The sequence below is a fragment of the Salmo salar genome, chromosome ssa26, assembly GCF_905237065.1.
Source record: "Salmo salar chromosome ssa26, Ssal_v3.1, whole genome shotgun sequence".
In the NCBI taxonomy this organism is placed as follows: domain Eukaryota; kingdom Metazoa; phylum Chordata; class Actinopteri; order Salmoniformes; family Salmonidae; genus Salmo; species Salmo salar.
The window spans coordinates 48,851,295-48,869,983 of NC_059467.1; the positions used below are offsets into that span (position 1 = coordinate 48,851,295).

At 44.7% G+C, this 18,689-nt stretch overlaps 2 protein-coding genes across 3 annotated transcripts; both read left to right on the forward strand.

The window, feature by feature from the left end:
• The first annotated feature begins 3,098 nt into the window (after positions 1-3,098).
• Positions 3,099-4,901, forward strand: LOC106594891 (beta-1,3-galactosyltransferase 1-like). Its single transcript, XM_014186278.2, has one exon. The coding sequence runs from the start codon at positions 3,357-3,359 to the stop codon at positions 4,563-4,565; it is 1,209 nt and encodes a 402-aa protein (XP_014041753.2). The 5' UTR covers positions 3,099-3,356; the 3' UTR covers positions 4,566-4,901.
• A 4,276-nt stretch (positions 4,902-9,177) lies between these two features.
• LOC106594039 (beta-1,3-galactosyltransferase 2) lies at positions 9,178-11,424 on the forward strand. 2 transcript variants are annotated; one of them, XM_014185410.2, is made up of 2 exons: positions 9,178-9,730; positions 9,995-11,424. In XM_014185410.2, exons 1-2 carry the CDS (start codon positions 9,648-9,650, stop codon positions 11,016-11,018), a joined length of 1,107 nt encoding a protein of 368 aa, XP_014040885.1. In that variant the 5' UTR covers positions 9,178-9,647; the 3' UTR covers positions 11,019-11,424. The 2 variants fall into 2 exon arrangements, with proteins under 2 accessions (XP_014040885.1, XP_014040884.1); XM_014185409.2 differs by having other exon boundaries at positions 9,181-9,730; positions 9,992-11,424.
• The last annotated feature ends 7,265 nt before the right edge of the window (positions 11,425-18,689 follow it).

The following is an 18,689-nucleotide window of genomic DNA, read 5'->3' on the forward strand; positions in this document are numbered from 1 at the left end:
ACCGGCGCAGCCAGAGTCGCCCTCCAGTCCGGAGCTCCCAGGGTCGCCCTCCAGTCCGGAGCTCCCAGAGTCGCCCTCCAGTCCGGAGCTCCCAGAGTCGCCCTCCAGTCCGGAGCTCCCAGAGTCGCCCTCCAGTCCGGAGCTCCCAGAGTCGCCCTCCAGTCCGGAGCTCCCAGAGTCGCCCTCCAGTCCGAGGTCTCTAGTGACGCACATCAGCCCAAGGTCTCCAGCGACGCGCTTCAGCCCAAGGTCTCCAGCGACGCGCCTTAGCCCTGAGCCTTCAGCGGGGTGGACAGGTTAGGGACTAAGGCCGGAGCCTGAGCCACCTCCATAGTAGGAGGATTGGGGAGGGGGGGCGTAGCACAAGATTCGTCGGTGAGGGTGGCCACCCTCCCTTCCCTCCCTTTAGTTTGGGATTATTTTGTTTTGGGGTTTATTTTTGTGTTTTTGCTTGAGGTGCATCCGGGGTCTGCACCTTTGGGGGGGGGGTACTGTCACGTCCTGACCAGTAAAAGGGGTTGTTTGTTATTATAGTTCGGTTAGGGCGTGGAAGGGGCTGTTTGTTTAGTGTGTTTCGGGTTTTTTTGGGCAATGTTCTACCTCCTTAGAAGACTGATTCTACTGTGAACAGACTATTTAATCAACTTAGAGGACTGACTCTACTGTGAACAGACTATTTAATCAACTTAGAGGACTGACTCTACTGTGAACAAACTATTTAATCAACTTAGAGGACTGACTCTACTGTGAACAGACTATTTAATCAACGTAGAGGACTGACTCTACTGTGAACAGACTATTTAATCAACTTAGAGGACTGACTCTACTGTGAACAGACTATTTAATCAACGTAGAGGACTGACTCTACTGTGAACAGACTATTTAATCAACTTAGAGGACTGACTCTACTGTGAACAAACTATTTAATCAACTTAGAGGACTGACTCTACTGTGAACAGACTATTTAATCAACTTAGAGGACTGACTCTACTGTGAACAGACTATTTAATCAACGTAGAGGACTGACTCTACTGTGAACAGACTATTTAATCAATGTAGAGGACTGACTCTACGGTGAACAAACTATTTAATCAACTTAGAGGACTGACTCTACTGTGAACAAACTATTTAATCAACTTAGAGGACTGACTCTACTGTGAACAGACTATTTAATCAACTTAGAGGACTGACTCTACTGTGAACAGACTATTTAATCAACGTAGAGGACTGACTCTACTGTGAACAGACTATTTAATCAACGTAGAGGACTGACTCTACTGTGAACAGACTATTTAATCAACTTAGAGGACTGACTCTACTGTGAACAGACTATTTAATCAACATAGAGGACTGACTCTACTGTGAACAGACTATTTAATCAACTTAGAGGACTGACTCTACTGTGAACTGACTATTTAATCAACTTAGAGGACTGACTCTACTGTGAACAGACTATTTAATCAACGTAGAGGACTGACTCTACTGTGAACAGACTATTTAATCAACTTAGAGGACTGACTCTACTGTGAACAGACTATTTAATCAACTTAGAGGACTGACTCTACTGTGAACAGACTATTTAATCAACGTAGAGGACTGACTCTACTGTGAACAGACTATTTAATCAACTTAGAGGACTGACTCTACTGTGAACAGACTATTTAATCAACGTAGAGGACTGACTCTACTGTGAACAGACTATTTAATCAATGTAGAGGACTGACTCTACTGTGAACAGACTATTTAATGAACTTAGAGGACTGACTCTACTGTGAACAGACTATTTAATGAACTTAGAGGACTGACTCTACTGTGAACAGACTATTTAATCACTGAGAGGACTGACTCTACTGTGAACAGACTATTTAATCAACTTAGAGGACTGACTCTACTGTGAACAGACTATTTAATCAACGTAGAGGACTGACTCTACTGTGAACAGACTATTTAATGAACTTAGAGGACTGACTCTACTGTGAACAGACTAGTTAATGAACTTAGAGGACTGACTCTACTGTGAACAGACTATTTAATCACTGAGAGGACTGACTCTACTGTGAACAGACTATTTAATCAACGTAGAGGACTGACTCTACTGTGAACAGACTATTTAATCAACTTAGAGGACTGACTCTACTGTGAACAGACTATTTAATCAACTTAGAGGACTGACTCTACTGTGAACAGACTATTTAATCAACGTAGAGGACTGACTCTACTGTGAACAGACTATTTAATCAACTTAGAGGACTGACTCTACTGTGAACAGACTATTTAATCAACTTAGAGGACTGACTCTACTGTGAACAGACTATTTAATCAACGTAGAGGACTGACTCTACTGTGAACAGACTATTTAATCAACTTAGAGGACTGACTCTACTGTGAACAGACTATTTAATCAACTTAGAGGACTGACTCTACTGTGAACAGACTATTTAATCAACGTAGAGGACTGACTCTACTGTGAACAGACTATTTAATCAACTTAGAGGACTGACTCTACTGTGAACAGACTATTTAATCAACTTAGAGGACTGACTCTACTGTGAACACACTATTTAATCAACGTAGAGGACTGACTCTACTGTGAACAGACTATTTAATCAACTTAGAGGACTGACTCTACTGTGAACAGACTATTTAATCAACTTAGAGGACTGACTCTACTGTGAACAGACTATTTAATCAACTTAGAGGACTGACTCCACTGTGAACAGACTATTTAATCAACGTAGAGGACTGACTCTACTGTGAACAGACTATTTAATCAACTTAGAGGACTGACTCTGCTGTGAACAGACTATTTAATCAACTTAGAGGACTGACTCTACTGTGAACAGACTATTTAATCAACTTAGAGGACTGACTCTACTGTGAACAGACTATTTAATCAACTTAGAGGACTGACTCTACTGTGAACAGACTATTTAATCAACTTAGAGGACTGACTCTACTGTGAACAGACTATTTAATCAACTTAGAGGACTGACTCTACTGTGAACAGACTATTTAATCAACGTAGAGGACTGACTCTACTGTGAACAGACTATTTAATCAACTTAGAGGACTGACTCTACTGTGAACAGACTATTTAATCAACTTAGAGGACTGACTCTACTGTGAACAGACTATTTAATCAACTTAGAGGACTGACTCTACTGTGAACAGACTATTTAATCAACGTAGAGGACTGACTCTACTGTGAACAGACTATTTAATCAACATAGAGGACTGACAAACATAACCATACTATAAGTCCAAAGTAACTTGCTGTTAAAGACCTCTGAGCTTGTTTTTGGTTTGTTACGATTGACCTCCATTCTGTTTTTTCTAGTGACACAGATCCCAATGTAATGATCAGTCACTGGCGGACGTGCACCAAGATCTTCCTGGTACTGGTGTCACTGAGGGTCATATACTATACCGTTCTGGAATATCCCAACAACCCAAACCACCCCTACCATCGTCCCCCTTCCAGGAGGACTCCAGACCCTTCAAGAGAAGAGGACTTGTCCTCCAAGAGCATCAATCCAACTACTAATGATGAATCAACATATTATATGGAATCTGAAACACCAGACAACAAGGACACCCCTACAATATATGTTGACGTTGAACCACAAGCTGAATCAGAAGTTTACCTGGACACAATATCCATTCAGGACTGGCCATCAATAACACTGGCCACTGGACTGGCCACTCCTCCTCCGTATGTGTCCCCAGGACCGTACCATGTAGAATACCCATCAGAGTACATCTTCATCCTGGATGAGCCACAGAAATGCCGGGTGCAGAACCCCTTCCTGGTTCTGATGGTGCCAGTGGCGCCCTATAACAGGGAGGCTCGTGAGGCCGTCCGCAGTACTTGGGGCAGTGAGAACCTAGTTTTCGGCAACAAGGTCTGTCTGTTCTTCCTGCTGGGACTGCCCAGTGGAGAGGAGACAGAGCAGCTCCAGGAGAAGGTGCTGCAGGAGAGCAAAGAGCACCAGGATCTGCTGCAGAGTGACTTCATAGACAGCTACAAAAACCTGACCATCAAGACCATGGTGATAATGGAGTGGCTGAGCTCTCGCTGCCCCTACGCCTCCTACGCCATGAAGATCGACTCAGACATGTTCCTCAATGTACACAACCTGGTTTACATGCTGATTCTACATTCTCCAAAGGAGAACTACATGTCTGGACAAGTGGCAATTGGTGCAGCAGTCCTTCATGACCCAAGCTCCAAATGGTACCTTCCAAAGGAGGTGTTTCCTGAACCGGTATATCCACCTTATGCTCTGGGCCTGGGCTATGTCTTCACCTTAGACCTCCCCAGGAAGCTGGTGGAGGCGTCCAGGCATGTTAAAGCCATCTACATAGAGGATGTGTATCTGGGACTGTGTATGAGACACCTGGGCATCTGGCCTACTGACCCCCCGAGTGGAAACCTCTTCCAGGGGTATGCAGGAGCCCAGGACCGCTGTCACTACATGGCTGTTATCACGACCATCCTCGACACTCCTCAAGAGCTTCTGGTCGTATGGAGAAACTTACACCAACCTGGGCCTGTCTGTTATTGAAAACAACACTCTGGGAAAGACAAATAGCCTTGAGGTTAGAGCGTTGGGCCAATAACCAAAAAGGTTGATGGTTCCAATCCCGGAGCTGACAAAATGACAAATCTGTCACTGTGCCCTTGAGCAAGCACCTAACCCCAGTGCTCCATGGGTGCTGGAAAATGGTGTCCCTGACCATGACCGCGCTCCCTGTGGGTGTCTCAAACAACACAACCAAGACAACAGTCACAGCTCAAACAATACAACCATCACAACAGTCACAGCTCAAACAATACAACCAAGACAACAGTCACAGCTCAAACAATACAACCAAGACAACAGTCACAGCTCAAACAATACAACCAAGACAACAGTCACAGCTCAAACAACACAACCAAGACAACAGTCACAGCTCAAACAATACAACCATAGACAACAGTCACAGCTCAAACAATACAACCAAAGACAACAGTCACAGCTCAAACAATACAACCAAGACAACAGTCACAGCTCAAACAATACAACCAAAGACAACAGTCACAGCTCAAACAATACAACCAAGACAACAGTCACAGCTCAAACAACACAACCAAAGACAACAGTCACAGCTCAAACAACACAACCAAGACAACAGTCACAGCTCAAACAATACAACCAAAGACAACAGTCACAGCTCAAACAATACAACCAAAGACAACAGTCACAGCTCAAACAACACAACCAAGACAACAGTCACAGCTCAAACAATACAACCAAAGACAACAGTCACAGCTCAAACAATACAACCAAAGACAACAGTCACAGCTCAAACAACACAACACAACCAAAGACAACAGTCACAGCTCAAACAACACAACCAAGACAACAGTCACAGCTCAAACAATACAACCAAGACAACAGTCACAGCTCAAACAATACAACCAAGACAACAGTCACAGCTCAAACAACACAACACAACCAAGACAACAGTCACAGCTCAAACAATACAACCAAAGACAACAGTCACAGCTCAAACAATACAACCAAGACAACAGTCACAGCTCAAACAATACAACCAAAGACAACAGTCACAGCTCAAACAATACAACCAAGACAACAGTCACAGCTCAAACAATACAACCAAAGACAACAGTCACAGCTCAAACAACACAACCAAAGACAACAGTCACAGCTCAAACAATACAACCAAGACAACAGTCACAGCTCAAACAATACAACCAAAGACAACAGTCACAGCTCAAACAATACAACCAAAGACAACAGTCACAGCTCAAACAATACAACCAAGACAACAGTCACAGCTCAAACAACACAACCAAGACAACAGTCACAGCTCAAACAATACAACCAAAGACAACAGTCACAGCTCAAACAATACAACCAAAGACAACAGTCACAGCTCAAACAACACAATAGCACAAACTACACAACCAAAGACAATAGTCTCAGAGTTTTGATGTGCCCCAAAGCCACAGACAGGAAGGGGTGCAGAGAGAGACAATTTGACAGTGTAATCGTTCACTTCCCCTGTCATTTACTGTAAAAGGAAGTCATCGTTTGGGAGACTGAGACGCCTAATACTGAGTATGAATTGCTAATGACACCCTATTTCATACATCGTCTCTGGTCAAAAATAGTGCCCTATATAGGGGATAAATTACACCTTATCCCCTATATAGTCTCTGGTCAAAAATAGTGCCCTTTACAGGGGATAAATGACTCCCTATCCCCGATTTAGTCTCTGGTCAAAAATAGTGTCCTATATAGGGGATAAAAAGTAGTGTATTATATTGGGGATAAAAAGAAGTGTATTATATTGGGGATAAAAAGTAGTGTATTATATTGGGTGCCACTGAGACAACAGTGTACAAGGATGAGAACGATAAACAACACTAATCATTTGGTTTACAGTAGTTTACCGACACATCAGGATCACCCTGGTTTGAGAGAACTCCAAGAAATGTATTTATTTAGTTTACCAGGCAAGTCGGCTAAGAACAAATTCTTATGTTCAATGACAGCCTAGGAACAGTGGGTTAACTGCCTTGTTCAGGGGAAGAAAGACAGATTTGTACCTTGTCAGCTCGGGGATTCGATCTGGCAACCTTTCAGTTACTAGTCCAACGCTCTAACCACTAGGCTACCTGCAGCCCCAGAATGGTGTATCTACTCTGAAATAAAGTATTTATTTTTATACAACTGGACATGAATGATTGTAGACGTAATGCCTACATCAAATATTAGTCTATGTAGCCTATCTGTTTACCATTGTCAAGAATGGTAAGCAATTTTCGTTGAATATATTGACTTAGTTTTCATCCTGTATTTGAATATATACGTGGTTCGTTGCCCACATCCATGTGCTCTTTAAGATGTTGGCTAGGTCTTCACGCTCCCCTTGATCAACAGGGCTTGGTTGTTTGCCCGACAGTTCTGTTCCAAGTTCCCTGTCTAAATCAACGAAAACACATTCAGCCAGGCTGTTGCCTGGAAACACAGCCTGGTCTCATAGATGAGACGTAACATAGTAAATGTGAAAAAACAGACATTCAAACCAGAGTGATATGTTATGTTTGGTATGGTTACATAAGACAGAAGGTTACTCAAGTCAGAAACGAGAGGAGGGTGGCTGGTCGGGGGTGGATAGGTGGGCGTATAACACGAACGTCTAGCAACCCAAAGGTAATGTGTTCAAATTTCATCACGGATTAGCAACTTTTCAACTACTTACTACTTTTCAGCTACGTGCACAGTCTTTTCAGAAATGGATTATTCAGATAGATATTTCGTGTAAAATTGACTCAATGGTTATAAATGAGGCCCATGGTCCCCTATTGAACACTGAATAGTCTCATCATGTCCCTTAGTTTATCTCCCCTTCAGTGTGTGTGTGTGTGTGTGTGAAATAGACACACACACACACACACACACACACACACACACACACACACACACACACACACACACACACACACACACACACACACCACACAGAGGAAGATGTTGGTGTTCTACCTGTTTACACATTAAAATAATAAAACTCTACATTCCCTGCGGACGGAGAGTTATATGAGCCTCTGCCAGACTGTGGCCTGTGCTGATGGACGACGACGGAGAGTTATATGAGCCTCTGCCAGACTGTGGCCTGTGCTGATGGACGACGACGGAGAGTTATATGAGACTCTGCCAGACTGTGGCCTGTGCTGATGGACGACGACGGAGAGTTATATGAGACTTTGCCAGACTGTGGCCTGTGCTGATGGACGACGACGGAGAGTTATATGAGCCTCTGCCAGACTGTGGCCTGTGCTGATGGACGACGACGGAGAGTTATATGAGCCTCTGCCAGACTGTGGCCTGTGCTGATGGACGACGACGGAGAGTTATATGAGCCTCTGCCAGACTGTGGCCTGTGCTGATGGACGACGACGGAGAGTTATATGAGCCTTTGCCACTCACCTGAGCCAACCTGATGATATGGCTCAAAGGTGGAAGCATAGCTCAAGCATTAACTAGACAGGCCCAGGTGTTACGTAGACAGGTGCTTCGCTTTCACTCGTGGTTTACACACAGACGGTATTTTTATTTCACCTTTATTTAACCAGGTAGGCTAGATGAGAACAAGTTCTCAATTGCAATTGCGACCTGGCCAAGATAAAGCAAAGCAGTTCGACACATACAACAACACAGAGTTACATATGGAATAAAGAAACATACAGTCAATAATACAGTAGAACAAAAGAAAACAAAAAGTCTATATACAGTGAGTGCAAATGAGGTAAGATAAGGCAATAAATAGGCCATGGTGGCGAAGTAATTACAACATAGCATTTAAACACTGGAATGTTAGATGTGCAGGAGATGAATGTGCAAGTAGAGATACTGGGGTGCAAAGGAGCAAAATAAATAAATAAATACAGTATGGGGATGAGGTAGGTAGATAGATGGGCTGTTTACAGATGGGCTATGTACAGGTGCAGTGATCTGTGAGCTGCTCTGACAGCTGGTGCTTAAAGCTAGTGAGGGAGATAAGAGTCTCCAGTTTCAGAGATTTTTGCAGTTCGTTCTAGTCATTGGCAGCAGAGAACTGGAAGGAAAGACGACCAAAGGAGGAATTGGTTTTGGGGCCAAAATCATTCTCTCTGCTAATTTTACATTCTAAAATAAAGTGGTGATCCTAACTGACCTAAAACAGGGAATTGTTACTAGGATTAAATGTCAGGAATTGTGAAAAACTGAGTTTAAAATGTATTTGGCTAAGGTGTAGGTAAACTTCTAAAGCAGCATACAGGACAAACAAACTAGTTCTTCAATGTTGGTTTAGTGGAAAAAGATTGAAACGGACTACAGGTAATGTATTGGAAGACTTCTAACAGATTTTGTTCTTAAAATACCAGAAAAGTAGGATTGCTAATATTTCTGAAATCATAATATAAATGTCTTCATGACAGAAGTTAAAATATATTATATCCCAGCACCTTCGTTGATCTCTTTCTCTCTCTCTCAGACACACACAGGTGATAGGTGGTTGTAAATGTTGACATTGACAGTGATAAGTACTATTGTTGATATTTGGTTCAAGGTCTTAAAAGTCATACTTACTTTCTGTTTGTAACACTTCATGACACGTGACTGCCAGAAGAAAGTGGTTACCATGAGAGTGATGTCAACAACACAGGACACCACAGAGAAAACAGCTGTGCTACTGACATGCTGAGGCCCATAAAGGCAGACAGCAGCCCTCTCACCTATGCTCCACCCACTGCCAAGCAATCTACAACCAGAGACAGTAGAGGAAGCGATACATCTCACTGGCTCTATTTCCTGGTTCATGTGAAGTCAATGAAACAAGCAGAACAGACACAGCTACTCTCGCAATTGGTGTTTATGAGGGAACCACCCCTTAAGCAGACCGGAACGGTGACCAAGGTAAATGGACAACGGTAAACGGCGTCTTATTAATTGATCTGAAACATAATAACGGCCATTTTAAAAAACATAGTCGTTGACATTCAGAGAGCTGACATTCTGAGCCTCAGGTCGGTAGATTAACATATCTCTGTCAGACCTTTATACACCCTCTTTGCTACAATCTTACCCAAATGCATGATGGGGGTCTACCACAACTTCTGGACCCAACGCCCCCCACCTGACGCCCATGACGCCCAGCCAATCATCGCTGAACTATGGTGAGCCACGGGGGGGGACTTCTCTTCTAAACATTGAAAATTCAAATCAAATCTAGTGCATGATGTTGATTGGTTTTATACAGTATGATGAGGTGAACATAGTTAATATGTAAAAAGAAAAATTCATCTTATATCATACTAACTATAAAATATATTAACTTCCATTGTGAATTTAAACCAATGTAAGGAGTGTTAAATCAGTTAGAGGAACAGTGGTCAGACACTGACAGCAGATGTGTTTTTCTCAACCTTGTGTTTCAGCAGTACTGATGATAGCCAGCCGGGGGCAGACAGAACACAGATCAAAAAGAGACGCTGGTGTCGCACCAGCTGCCTTGGCCTGTTTCTGTTCCTGGTCGTGATGATGACTGTGGTCATCCTGGCAATTGACCTCAAAGACCGGATCTCACCTTCAACAACCAATCCAGCAGCAAACATGTCAGTTGCGAATCAGAAGCAATACCATGTAGAATACCCATCAGAGTACATCTTCATCCTGGATGAACCAGAGAAATGCCGGGAGCAGAACCCCTTCCTGGTTCTGATGGTGCCAGTGGCGCCCTATAACAGGGAGGCTCGTGAGGCCGTCCGCAGTACTTGGGGCAGTGAGAGGCAGGTACTGGGCAAACAGGTCCGTCTGTTCTTCCTGCTGGGACTGCCCAGTGGAGAGGAGACAGAGCAGCTCCAGGAGAATGTGCTGCAGGAGAGCAAAGAGCACCAGGATCTGCTGCAGAGTGACTTCATAGACAGCTACAAAAACCTGACCATCAAGACCATGGTGATGATGGAGTGGCTGAGCTCTCGCTGCCCCTACGCCTCCTACGCCATGAAGATCGACTCAGACATGTTCCTCAACGTGAACACGTTGGTCAACATGCTGCTTCACGCTCCAACGCAGAACTACATGACTGGACTAGTGGCCCGACGGGCCGCCGTTCTAAGAGACCCTAACTCCAAATGGTACCTTCCAAAGGAGGTGTTTCCTGAACCAGTATATCCACCTTATGCTCTGGGCCTGGGCTATGTCTTCACCTTAGACCTCCCCAGGAAGCTGGTGGAGGCGTCCAGGCATGTTAAAGCCGTCTACATAGAGGATGTGTATCTGGGACTGTGTATGAGACACCTGGGCATCCGGCCTACTGACCCCCCCAGTGGAAACCTCTTCCAGGTTTCCCCTGTGGCTTATGACCGCTGCACCTACTCACGACTGATAACCACCACCACATACAGTATCACTCACCAGGTCAACGCATGGAAAGACCTACACAAACCTGGTCCTCCATGCTGATCCCATACACTAACATACTGACTGATGTACCAATCACTTCCTCGTTGTTTGTTCATAAACTAACTATCTAACAAACAAAAATCAAAGAAGGCGATGCCTTCAGGGGATGGGAAAAGGATATACAGTGCATTTGGAAAGTATTCAGACCCCTTGACTTTTTACACATTTTGTTATGTTACAGACTTATTCTAAAATGGATTAAATAAATAAAAAATCTCAGTAGCCACACACAATACCCCATATTGACAAAGCAAAAACAGGAGTTTTGAAATGTTGGCAATTTACAAAATTTGCTATGAGACTCGAAATTGAGCTCAGGTGCATCTTGTTTCCATTGATCATCCTTGAGATGTTTCTACAACTTGATTGGAGTCCACCTGTGGTAAATTCAATTGATTGGACATGATTTGGAAAGGCACCCACCTGTCTATATAAGGTCCCACAGTTGACAGTGCATGTCAGAGCAAAAATCAATCCATGAGGTTGAAGGAATTGTCCATAGAGCACCGAGACAGGATTGTGTCGAGTCACAGATCTGGGGAAGGGTACAATTTTTTTTTTCAGCATTGAAGATCCCCAAGAACACAGTGGCCTCCATCATTCTTAAATAGAAGAAGTTTGGAACCACCAAGACTCTTCCTAGAGCTGGCTGCCCGGCCAAACAATAAGGAGAAGGTCCTTGGTCAGGGAGGTGACCAAGAACCCAATGGTCATTCTGACAGAGCTCTAGAGTTCCTTCTTGGAGTTGGGGGAATCTTCCAGAAGGACAATGATCTCTACAGCACTCCACCAATCAGGCCTGATTGGTATGCTGTGGGGATGTTTTTCAATGGCAGTGACTGGGAGACTAGTCATGATTGAGGCAAAGATGAATGGAGCAAAGTACAGAGAGATCATTGATGAAAACCTGCTCCAGAGCACTCAGGACCTCAGACTGGGGTTACGGTTCACCTTCCAACAGGACAAAAACCCTAAGCACCCAGCCAAGACAATGCAGGAGCGGCTTCGGGACAAGTCTCTGAATGTCCTTGAGTGGCCCAGCTAGAGCCCAGACTTGAACCCGATCAAACATTTCTGGATAGATCTGAAAATAGCTGTGCATCCAACCTGACAGAGCTTGAGAGGCTCTGCAGAGAAGAATAAGAGAATCTCCCCAAATACAGGTGTGCCAAGCTTGTAGCATCATACAGAAGAAGACTCGAGGCTGTAATCACTGCCAAAGGTGTTTCAACAAAGTACAGAGTTAAGGGTCTGAATACTTTCCAAAGGCACTGTATACCTTGGTGAAGAACATTAACACCCTGAATGACCAGTTTCTTCACGTTACGTCCTTTGGGAGAATGTTATTTATCTCTGAACCAAGGCAGACACCTTGCTACACCGGTTTTTGATTCAAAAGCCTTTTTTTTAACAAAGACTGAGAGCAGCAGTTATCTGCCTAATATGGACATGGTGATGGACTGGACAGGACTAAGAAATGGATGCAATGCGTTGGATCTGTCTGTGGTGAATGTGTGTACTACACTGAAGCAGCAGATACCCAGAACAAGTAAAACGGGTTTATTGTAATAGAGACTAGTTGGCTGTGTTTAGACAGGCAGCCCAATTCTGATATTTTTTCCACTAATTGTTCATTTGAACAACCATATCTTTTTCAGAGCTGATCTGATGGTCAAAAGTCTAAACACAGCCGTTGCATTGCACTTAATAATCAGCTTTGCCCTTTCCCAGAGTGCATCTGTAACCTGTTACAATTTTCTATCTTAATTTGACCCTGCTTCTAACAGCAGGAAAATAAGCAACAGGATATGTGGTGATAATGTGGTGATAATGATAATGATAATAATCCCATAGCAAAACTGTAACAGGTTAATTTGACCCTGCTTCTCACAGCAGGAAAAATAATACTGGAGCAGCAGGACATGTAGATTATAATTAACAACTTTTTGGTTGTTGTAGGGGTTGATATAGTTTTCGTGAGGGCAAATCAAGTTTGAAATGTTAAAGTGGAAATTACAAACTTTAGAAGCCTGTTTAAACCACTAAAATTGGCATTTCCTGCTCCGCAGGAAAATTCTCTGTGATGACAGAGTGATCAAATAGATAGCAGATCTGTATCTGTTCGTGATGGAAATAAGTAAAGGGGAACCGTTGAAGGCTTTGGTTGTAGAGTCAATAGATTAGGATGAAGGGTGTCATTTGGGGCCAGGCAAAAGTTTTTTAAATGTTTTATTTAACCAGGCAAGTCAGTAAAGAACAAATTCTTATCTACAATGACGGCCTACACCGACCAAACCCAGACAACACTGGGCCAATTGTGCGCCGCCCTATCGGACTCCCAATCATGGCCGGTTGTGATACTGCCTGGAATTGAGCCAGGGTGTCTGTAGTGACGCCTCTAGCACTGAGATGCAGTGCCTTAGACCGCTGAACCAGGGTGTCTGTAGTGACGCCTCTAGCACTGAGATGCAGTGCCTTAGACCGCTGAACCAGGGTGTCTGTAGTGACGCCTCTAGCGCTGAGATGCAGTGCCTTAGACCGCTGAACCAGGGTGTCTGTAGTGACGCCTCTAGCACTGAGATGCAGTGCCTTGGACCGCTGAACCAGGGTGTCTGTAGTGATGCCTCTAGCACTGAGATGCAGTGCCTTAGACCGTTGAACCAGGGGGTCTGTAGTGATGCCTCTAGCACTGAGATGCAGGGCCTTAGACCGCTGAACCAGGGTGTCTGTAGTGACGCCTCTAGCGCTGAGATGCAGTGCCTTAGACCGCTGAACCAGGGTGTCTGTAGTGACGCCTCTAGCGCTGAGATGCAGTGCCTTAGACCGCTGAACCAGGGTGTCTGTAGTGACGCCTCTAGCGCTGAGATGCAGTGCCTTAGACCGCTGAACCAGGGTGTCTGTAGTGACGCCTCTAGCGCTGAGATGCAGTGCCTTAGACCGCTGAACCAGGGTGTCTGTAGTGACGCCTCTAGCGCTGAGACGCAGTGCCTTAGACCGCTGAACCAGGGTGTCTGTAGTGACGCCTCTAGCGCTGAGACGCAGTGCCTTAGACCGCTGAACCAGGGTGTCTGTAGTGACGCCTCTAGCGCTGAGACGCAGTGCCTTAGACCGCTGAACCAGGGTGTCTGTAGTGACGCCTCTAGCACTGAGACGCAGTGCCTTAGACCGCTGAACCAGGGTCTGTAGTGACGCCTCTAGCACTGAGACGCAGTGCCTTAGACGGCGGTGCCACTCGGGAGCCCCAAGTGAAGTAGCTTTGTATGAGTTGTAGTTTTTTTTATGTGGTGGAAGGAGGAAGTTTCAGTCGAGCTATCAGAAAGAGACGATGCTTGCATTCATTTTGCATTTCGCAGGGCAGAGGGAATGTGGTTTGCCTGAGAGTTTGTGCCAACTGCATTGAAGACAGCTGAGACAGCACACTAAGGAAGACCTATCACTTCCTCCTTTGTTCTTGAATTTGTAATACATTTCCACTTTGAATAAAACGTTTTGATAATGATTATGATGATGTTACTGAACTTGGATTAGAAGAGAGTAAAAACACACAAACCAATATTTATCTGCCCAAAGGCCTGTTGCACAGATGTGGTTTAGGCTACCGTGTGTTTAGACCAGGGCTGATGTTTAGGCTACAGTGTGATTAGACCAGGGCTGATGTTTAGGCTACAGTGTAATTAGACCAGGGCTGATGTTAGGCTACAGTGTAATTAGACCAGGGCTGATGTTAGGCTACAGTGTGTTTAGACCAGGGCTGATGTTAGGCTACAGTGTGATTAGACCAGGGCTGATGTTAGGCTACAGTGTGATTAGACCAGGGCTGATGTTTAGAATACAGTGTGATTAGACCAGGGCTGATGTTTAGGCTACAGTGTGATTAGACCAGGGCTGATGTTAAGGTTACAGTGTGTTTAGACCAGGGCTGATGTTTAGGCTACAGTGTGTTTAGACCAGGGCTGATGTTTAGGCTACAGTGTAATTAGACCAGGGCTGATGTTTAGGTTACAGTGTGATTAGACCAGGGCTGATGTTTAGGCTACAGTGTGTTTAGACCAGGGCTGATGTTTAGGCTACAGTGTGATTAGACCAGAGCTGATGTTTAGGCTACAGTGTGATTAGACCAGGGCTGATGTTTAGGCTACAGTGTGATTAGACCAGGGCTGATGTTAAGGTTACAGTGTGATTAGACCAGGGCTGATGTTTAGGCTAAAGTGGGGTTAGACCAGGGTTGATGTTTAGGCTACAGTGTGTCTAGACCAGGGCTGATATTTAGGCTACAGTGTGGTTAGAGCAGAGCTGATGTTTAGCCTACAATGTGATTAGAGCAGGGCTGGAATAAAACCCTGCACAACCAGTAGCTATCCTGGAGGATGGCAGCCACCCTTGATATAACATTGCAGGAAAAGGGAAAGGGGATATCAAAAAGGTATTGTACTGAAACATCGACCACAACACATGAGCTGAGGTACAATCTTGTGTTCAGGATTTATTTATATTTTTCTACTGTTTTTATTTTATTAAAATAAGTTATTTTATGGCCGTAATGTCTGTATATAAAGATTAGTTTTACAACTTCAGTAGTTCTCCCATCATTATTGTTACAACAATTTATCCATGCTCATAGTTATGTATGGTCAGTAGAAGGTTTACAAGATTATATGGTTTATGTTTATAAGGTGTATAGACTAGTCTCTGGAGAAGCTAGCTGGCGACCAGCGCTGGTTTGGCTTTGGGTTCAGAGATTATAAGGTGTATAGACTAGTCTCTGGAGAAGCTAGCTGGCGACCAGCGCTGGTTTGGCTTTGGGTTCAGAGACTATAAGGTGTATAGACTAGTCTCTGGAGAAGCTAGCTGGGGACCAGCGCTGGTTTAGCTCTGGGTTCAGAGATTATAAGGTGTATAGACTAGTCTCTGGAGAAGCTAGCTGGGGACCAGCGCTGGTTTAGCTCTGGGTTCAGAGATTATAAGGTGTATAGACTAGTCTCTGGAGAAGCTAGCTGGCGACCAGCGCTGGTTTGGCTTTGGGTTCAGAGATTATAAGGTGTATAGACTAGTCTCTGGAGAAGCTAGCTGGGGACCAGCGCTGGTTTAGCTCTGGGTTCAGAGATTATAAGGTGTATAGACTAGTCTCTGGAGAAGCTAGCTGGGGACCAGCGCTGGTTTAGCTCTGGGTTCAGAGATTATAAGGTGTATAGACTAGTCTCTGGAGAAGCTAGCTGGCGACCAGCGCTGGTTTGGCTTTGGGTTCAGAGATTATAAGGTGTATAGACTAGTCTCTGGAGAAGCTAGCTGGCGACCAGCGCTGGTTTAGCTTTGGGTTCAGAGATTATAAGGTGTATAGACTAGTCTCTGGAGAAGCTAGCTGGCGACCAGCGCTGGTTTGGCTTTGGGTTCAGAGATTATAAGGTGTATAGACTAGTCTCTGGAGAAGCTAGCTGGCGACCAGCGCTGGTTTGGCTTTGGGTTCAGAGATTATAAGGTGTATAGACTAGTCTCTGGAGAAGCTAGCTGGGGACCAGCGCTGGTTTAGCTCTGGGTTCAGAGATTATAAGGTGTATAGACTAGTCTCTGGAGAAGCTAGCTGGGGACCAGCGCTGGTTTAGCTCTGGGTTCAGAGATTATAAGGTGTATAGACTAGTCTCTGGAGAAGCTAGCTGGGGACCAGCGCTGGTTTAGCTCTGGGTTCAGAGATTATAAGGTGTATAGACTAGTCTCTGGAGAAGCTAGCTGGGGACCAGCGCTGGTTTAGCTCTGGGTTCAGAGATTATAAGGTGTATAGACTAGTCTCTGGAGAAGCTAGCTGGGGACCAGCGCTGGTTTAGCTTTGGGTTCAGAGATTATAAGGTGTATAGACTAGTCTCTGGAGAAGCTAGCTGGGGACCAGCGCTGGTTTAGCTCTGGGTTCAGAGATTATAAGGTGTATAGACTAGTCTCTGGAGAAGCTAGCTGGGGACCAGCGCTGGTTTAGCTCTGGGTTCAGAGATTATAAGGTGTATAGACTAGTCTCTGGAGAAGCTAGCTGGGGACCAGCGCTGGTTTAGCTTTGGGTTCAGAGATTATAAGGTGTATAGACTAGTCTCTGGAGAAGCTAGCTGGGGACCAGCGCTGGTTTAGCTCTGGGTTCAGAGATTATAAGGTGTATAGACTAGTCTCTGGAGAAGCTAGCTGGGGACCAGTGCTGGTTTGGTTCTGGGTTCAGAGATTATAAGGTGTATAGACTCGTCTCTGGAGAAGCTAGCTGGGGACCAGTGCTGGTTTGGTTCTGGGTTCAGAGATTATAAGGTGTATAGACTAGTCTCTGGAGAAGCTAGCTGGGGACCAGCGCTGGTTTAGCTCTGGGTTCAGAGATTATAAGGTGTATAGACTCGTCTCTGGAGAAGCTAGCTGGCGACCAGCGCTGGTTTGGTTCTGGGTTCAGAGATTATAAAGTGGATATAGAATGATTTTATATGAACATCAGTACAAACAATGGTTGAAAAAGAAAAGTAGAGTCTCACAGGAGTTCCGATGCAATAACCTAATAACCAACGTTTGGACAGACAAGTTGTCTTCACCAGGGTATAATGACAAGCCCTGCAGGTCACTAGTTTATATAGTGTCAAAGGACACACACAGGTGTCTGTAATCATGGCCGGGTGTAGCTTGATGTCATTGGTTAATTTACAGATATAAATAGAACGTATAAAAAACATGAACGGATAACATGAGATCATAGATACAATTTGGCTACATAAGCCTACAAACATTTACAATGAATTGCAAAATCATAAATAATCACAAGAACGTCTTCAGATCAAAGACTATGTTGAGACCGAAGGGAACAAGGGTTTTACTCCCCTTAGCCAGCGCCTCACCGAAACAGGTGTGCGCTTCTTTCGCCTCCAGATTTAACGGAGTGCCTGAAGATGAGAGAGTGTGTCTACTGTATGATCTGGAGGAAATAGAAAATTAAATCCATTTAGTGATTTATTGCCCTCTGTGTGACGATCTGAGACATGTTGGTGATAACCCTGAAGGATTCTGGGTTACGGGACGAGCAGAGGCTTGAATTCTCTTTCAGTCAGGGCGTGTTTGCGATAGCTCAGCTTGTTCCCACAGTGGGGCTAGATGGTAGATGGTTGTGTAGTGGGGCTAGATGGTAGATGGTAGATGGTTGTGTAGTGGGGCTAGATGGTAGATGGTAGATGGTTGTGTAGTGGGGCTAGATGGTAGATGGTAGATGGTTGTGTAGTGGGGCTAGATGGTAGATGGTAGCTGGTTGTGTAGTGGGGCTAGATGGTAGATGGTTGTGTAGTGGGGCTAGATGGTAGATGGTTGTGTAGTGGGGCTAGATGGTAGATGGTTGTGTAGTGGGGCTAGATGGTAGATGGTAGATGGTTGTGTAGTGGGGCTAGATGGTAACTGGTAGATGGTTGTGTAGTGGGGCTAGATGGTAGATGGTAGATGGTAGATGGTTGTGTAGTGGGGCTAGATGGTAGATGGTTGTGTAGTGGGGCTAGATGGTAGATGGTAGATGGTAGATGGTAGATGATTGTGTAGTGGGGCTAGATGGTAGATGGTTGTGTAGTGGGGCTAGATGGTAGATGGTTGTGTAGTGGGGATAGATGGTAGATGGTAGATGGTAGATGGTTGTGTGGTGGGGTTAGATGGTAGCTTTACTGGCCATGATCACTG

Bases quoted from the DNA above. Each gene is read 5' to 3' on its own strand.
- LOC106594891 (XM_014186278.2), top strand. From the start codon at position 3,357: ATGATCAGTCACTGGCGGACGTGCACCAAGATCTTCCTGGTACTGGTG.
- LOC106594039 (XM_014185409.2), top strand. From the start codon at position 9,648: ATGATGGGGGTCTACCACAACTTCTGGACCCAACGCCCCCCACCTGAC. The intron at 9,731-9,991 runs GTGAGCCACGGG...CTTGTGTTTCAG, and splicing joins CCAATCATCGCTGAACTATG to CAGTACTGATGATAGCCAGC.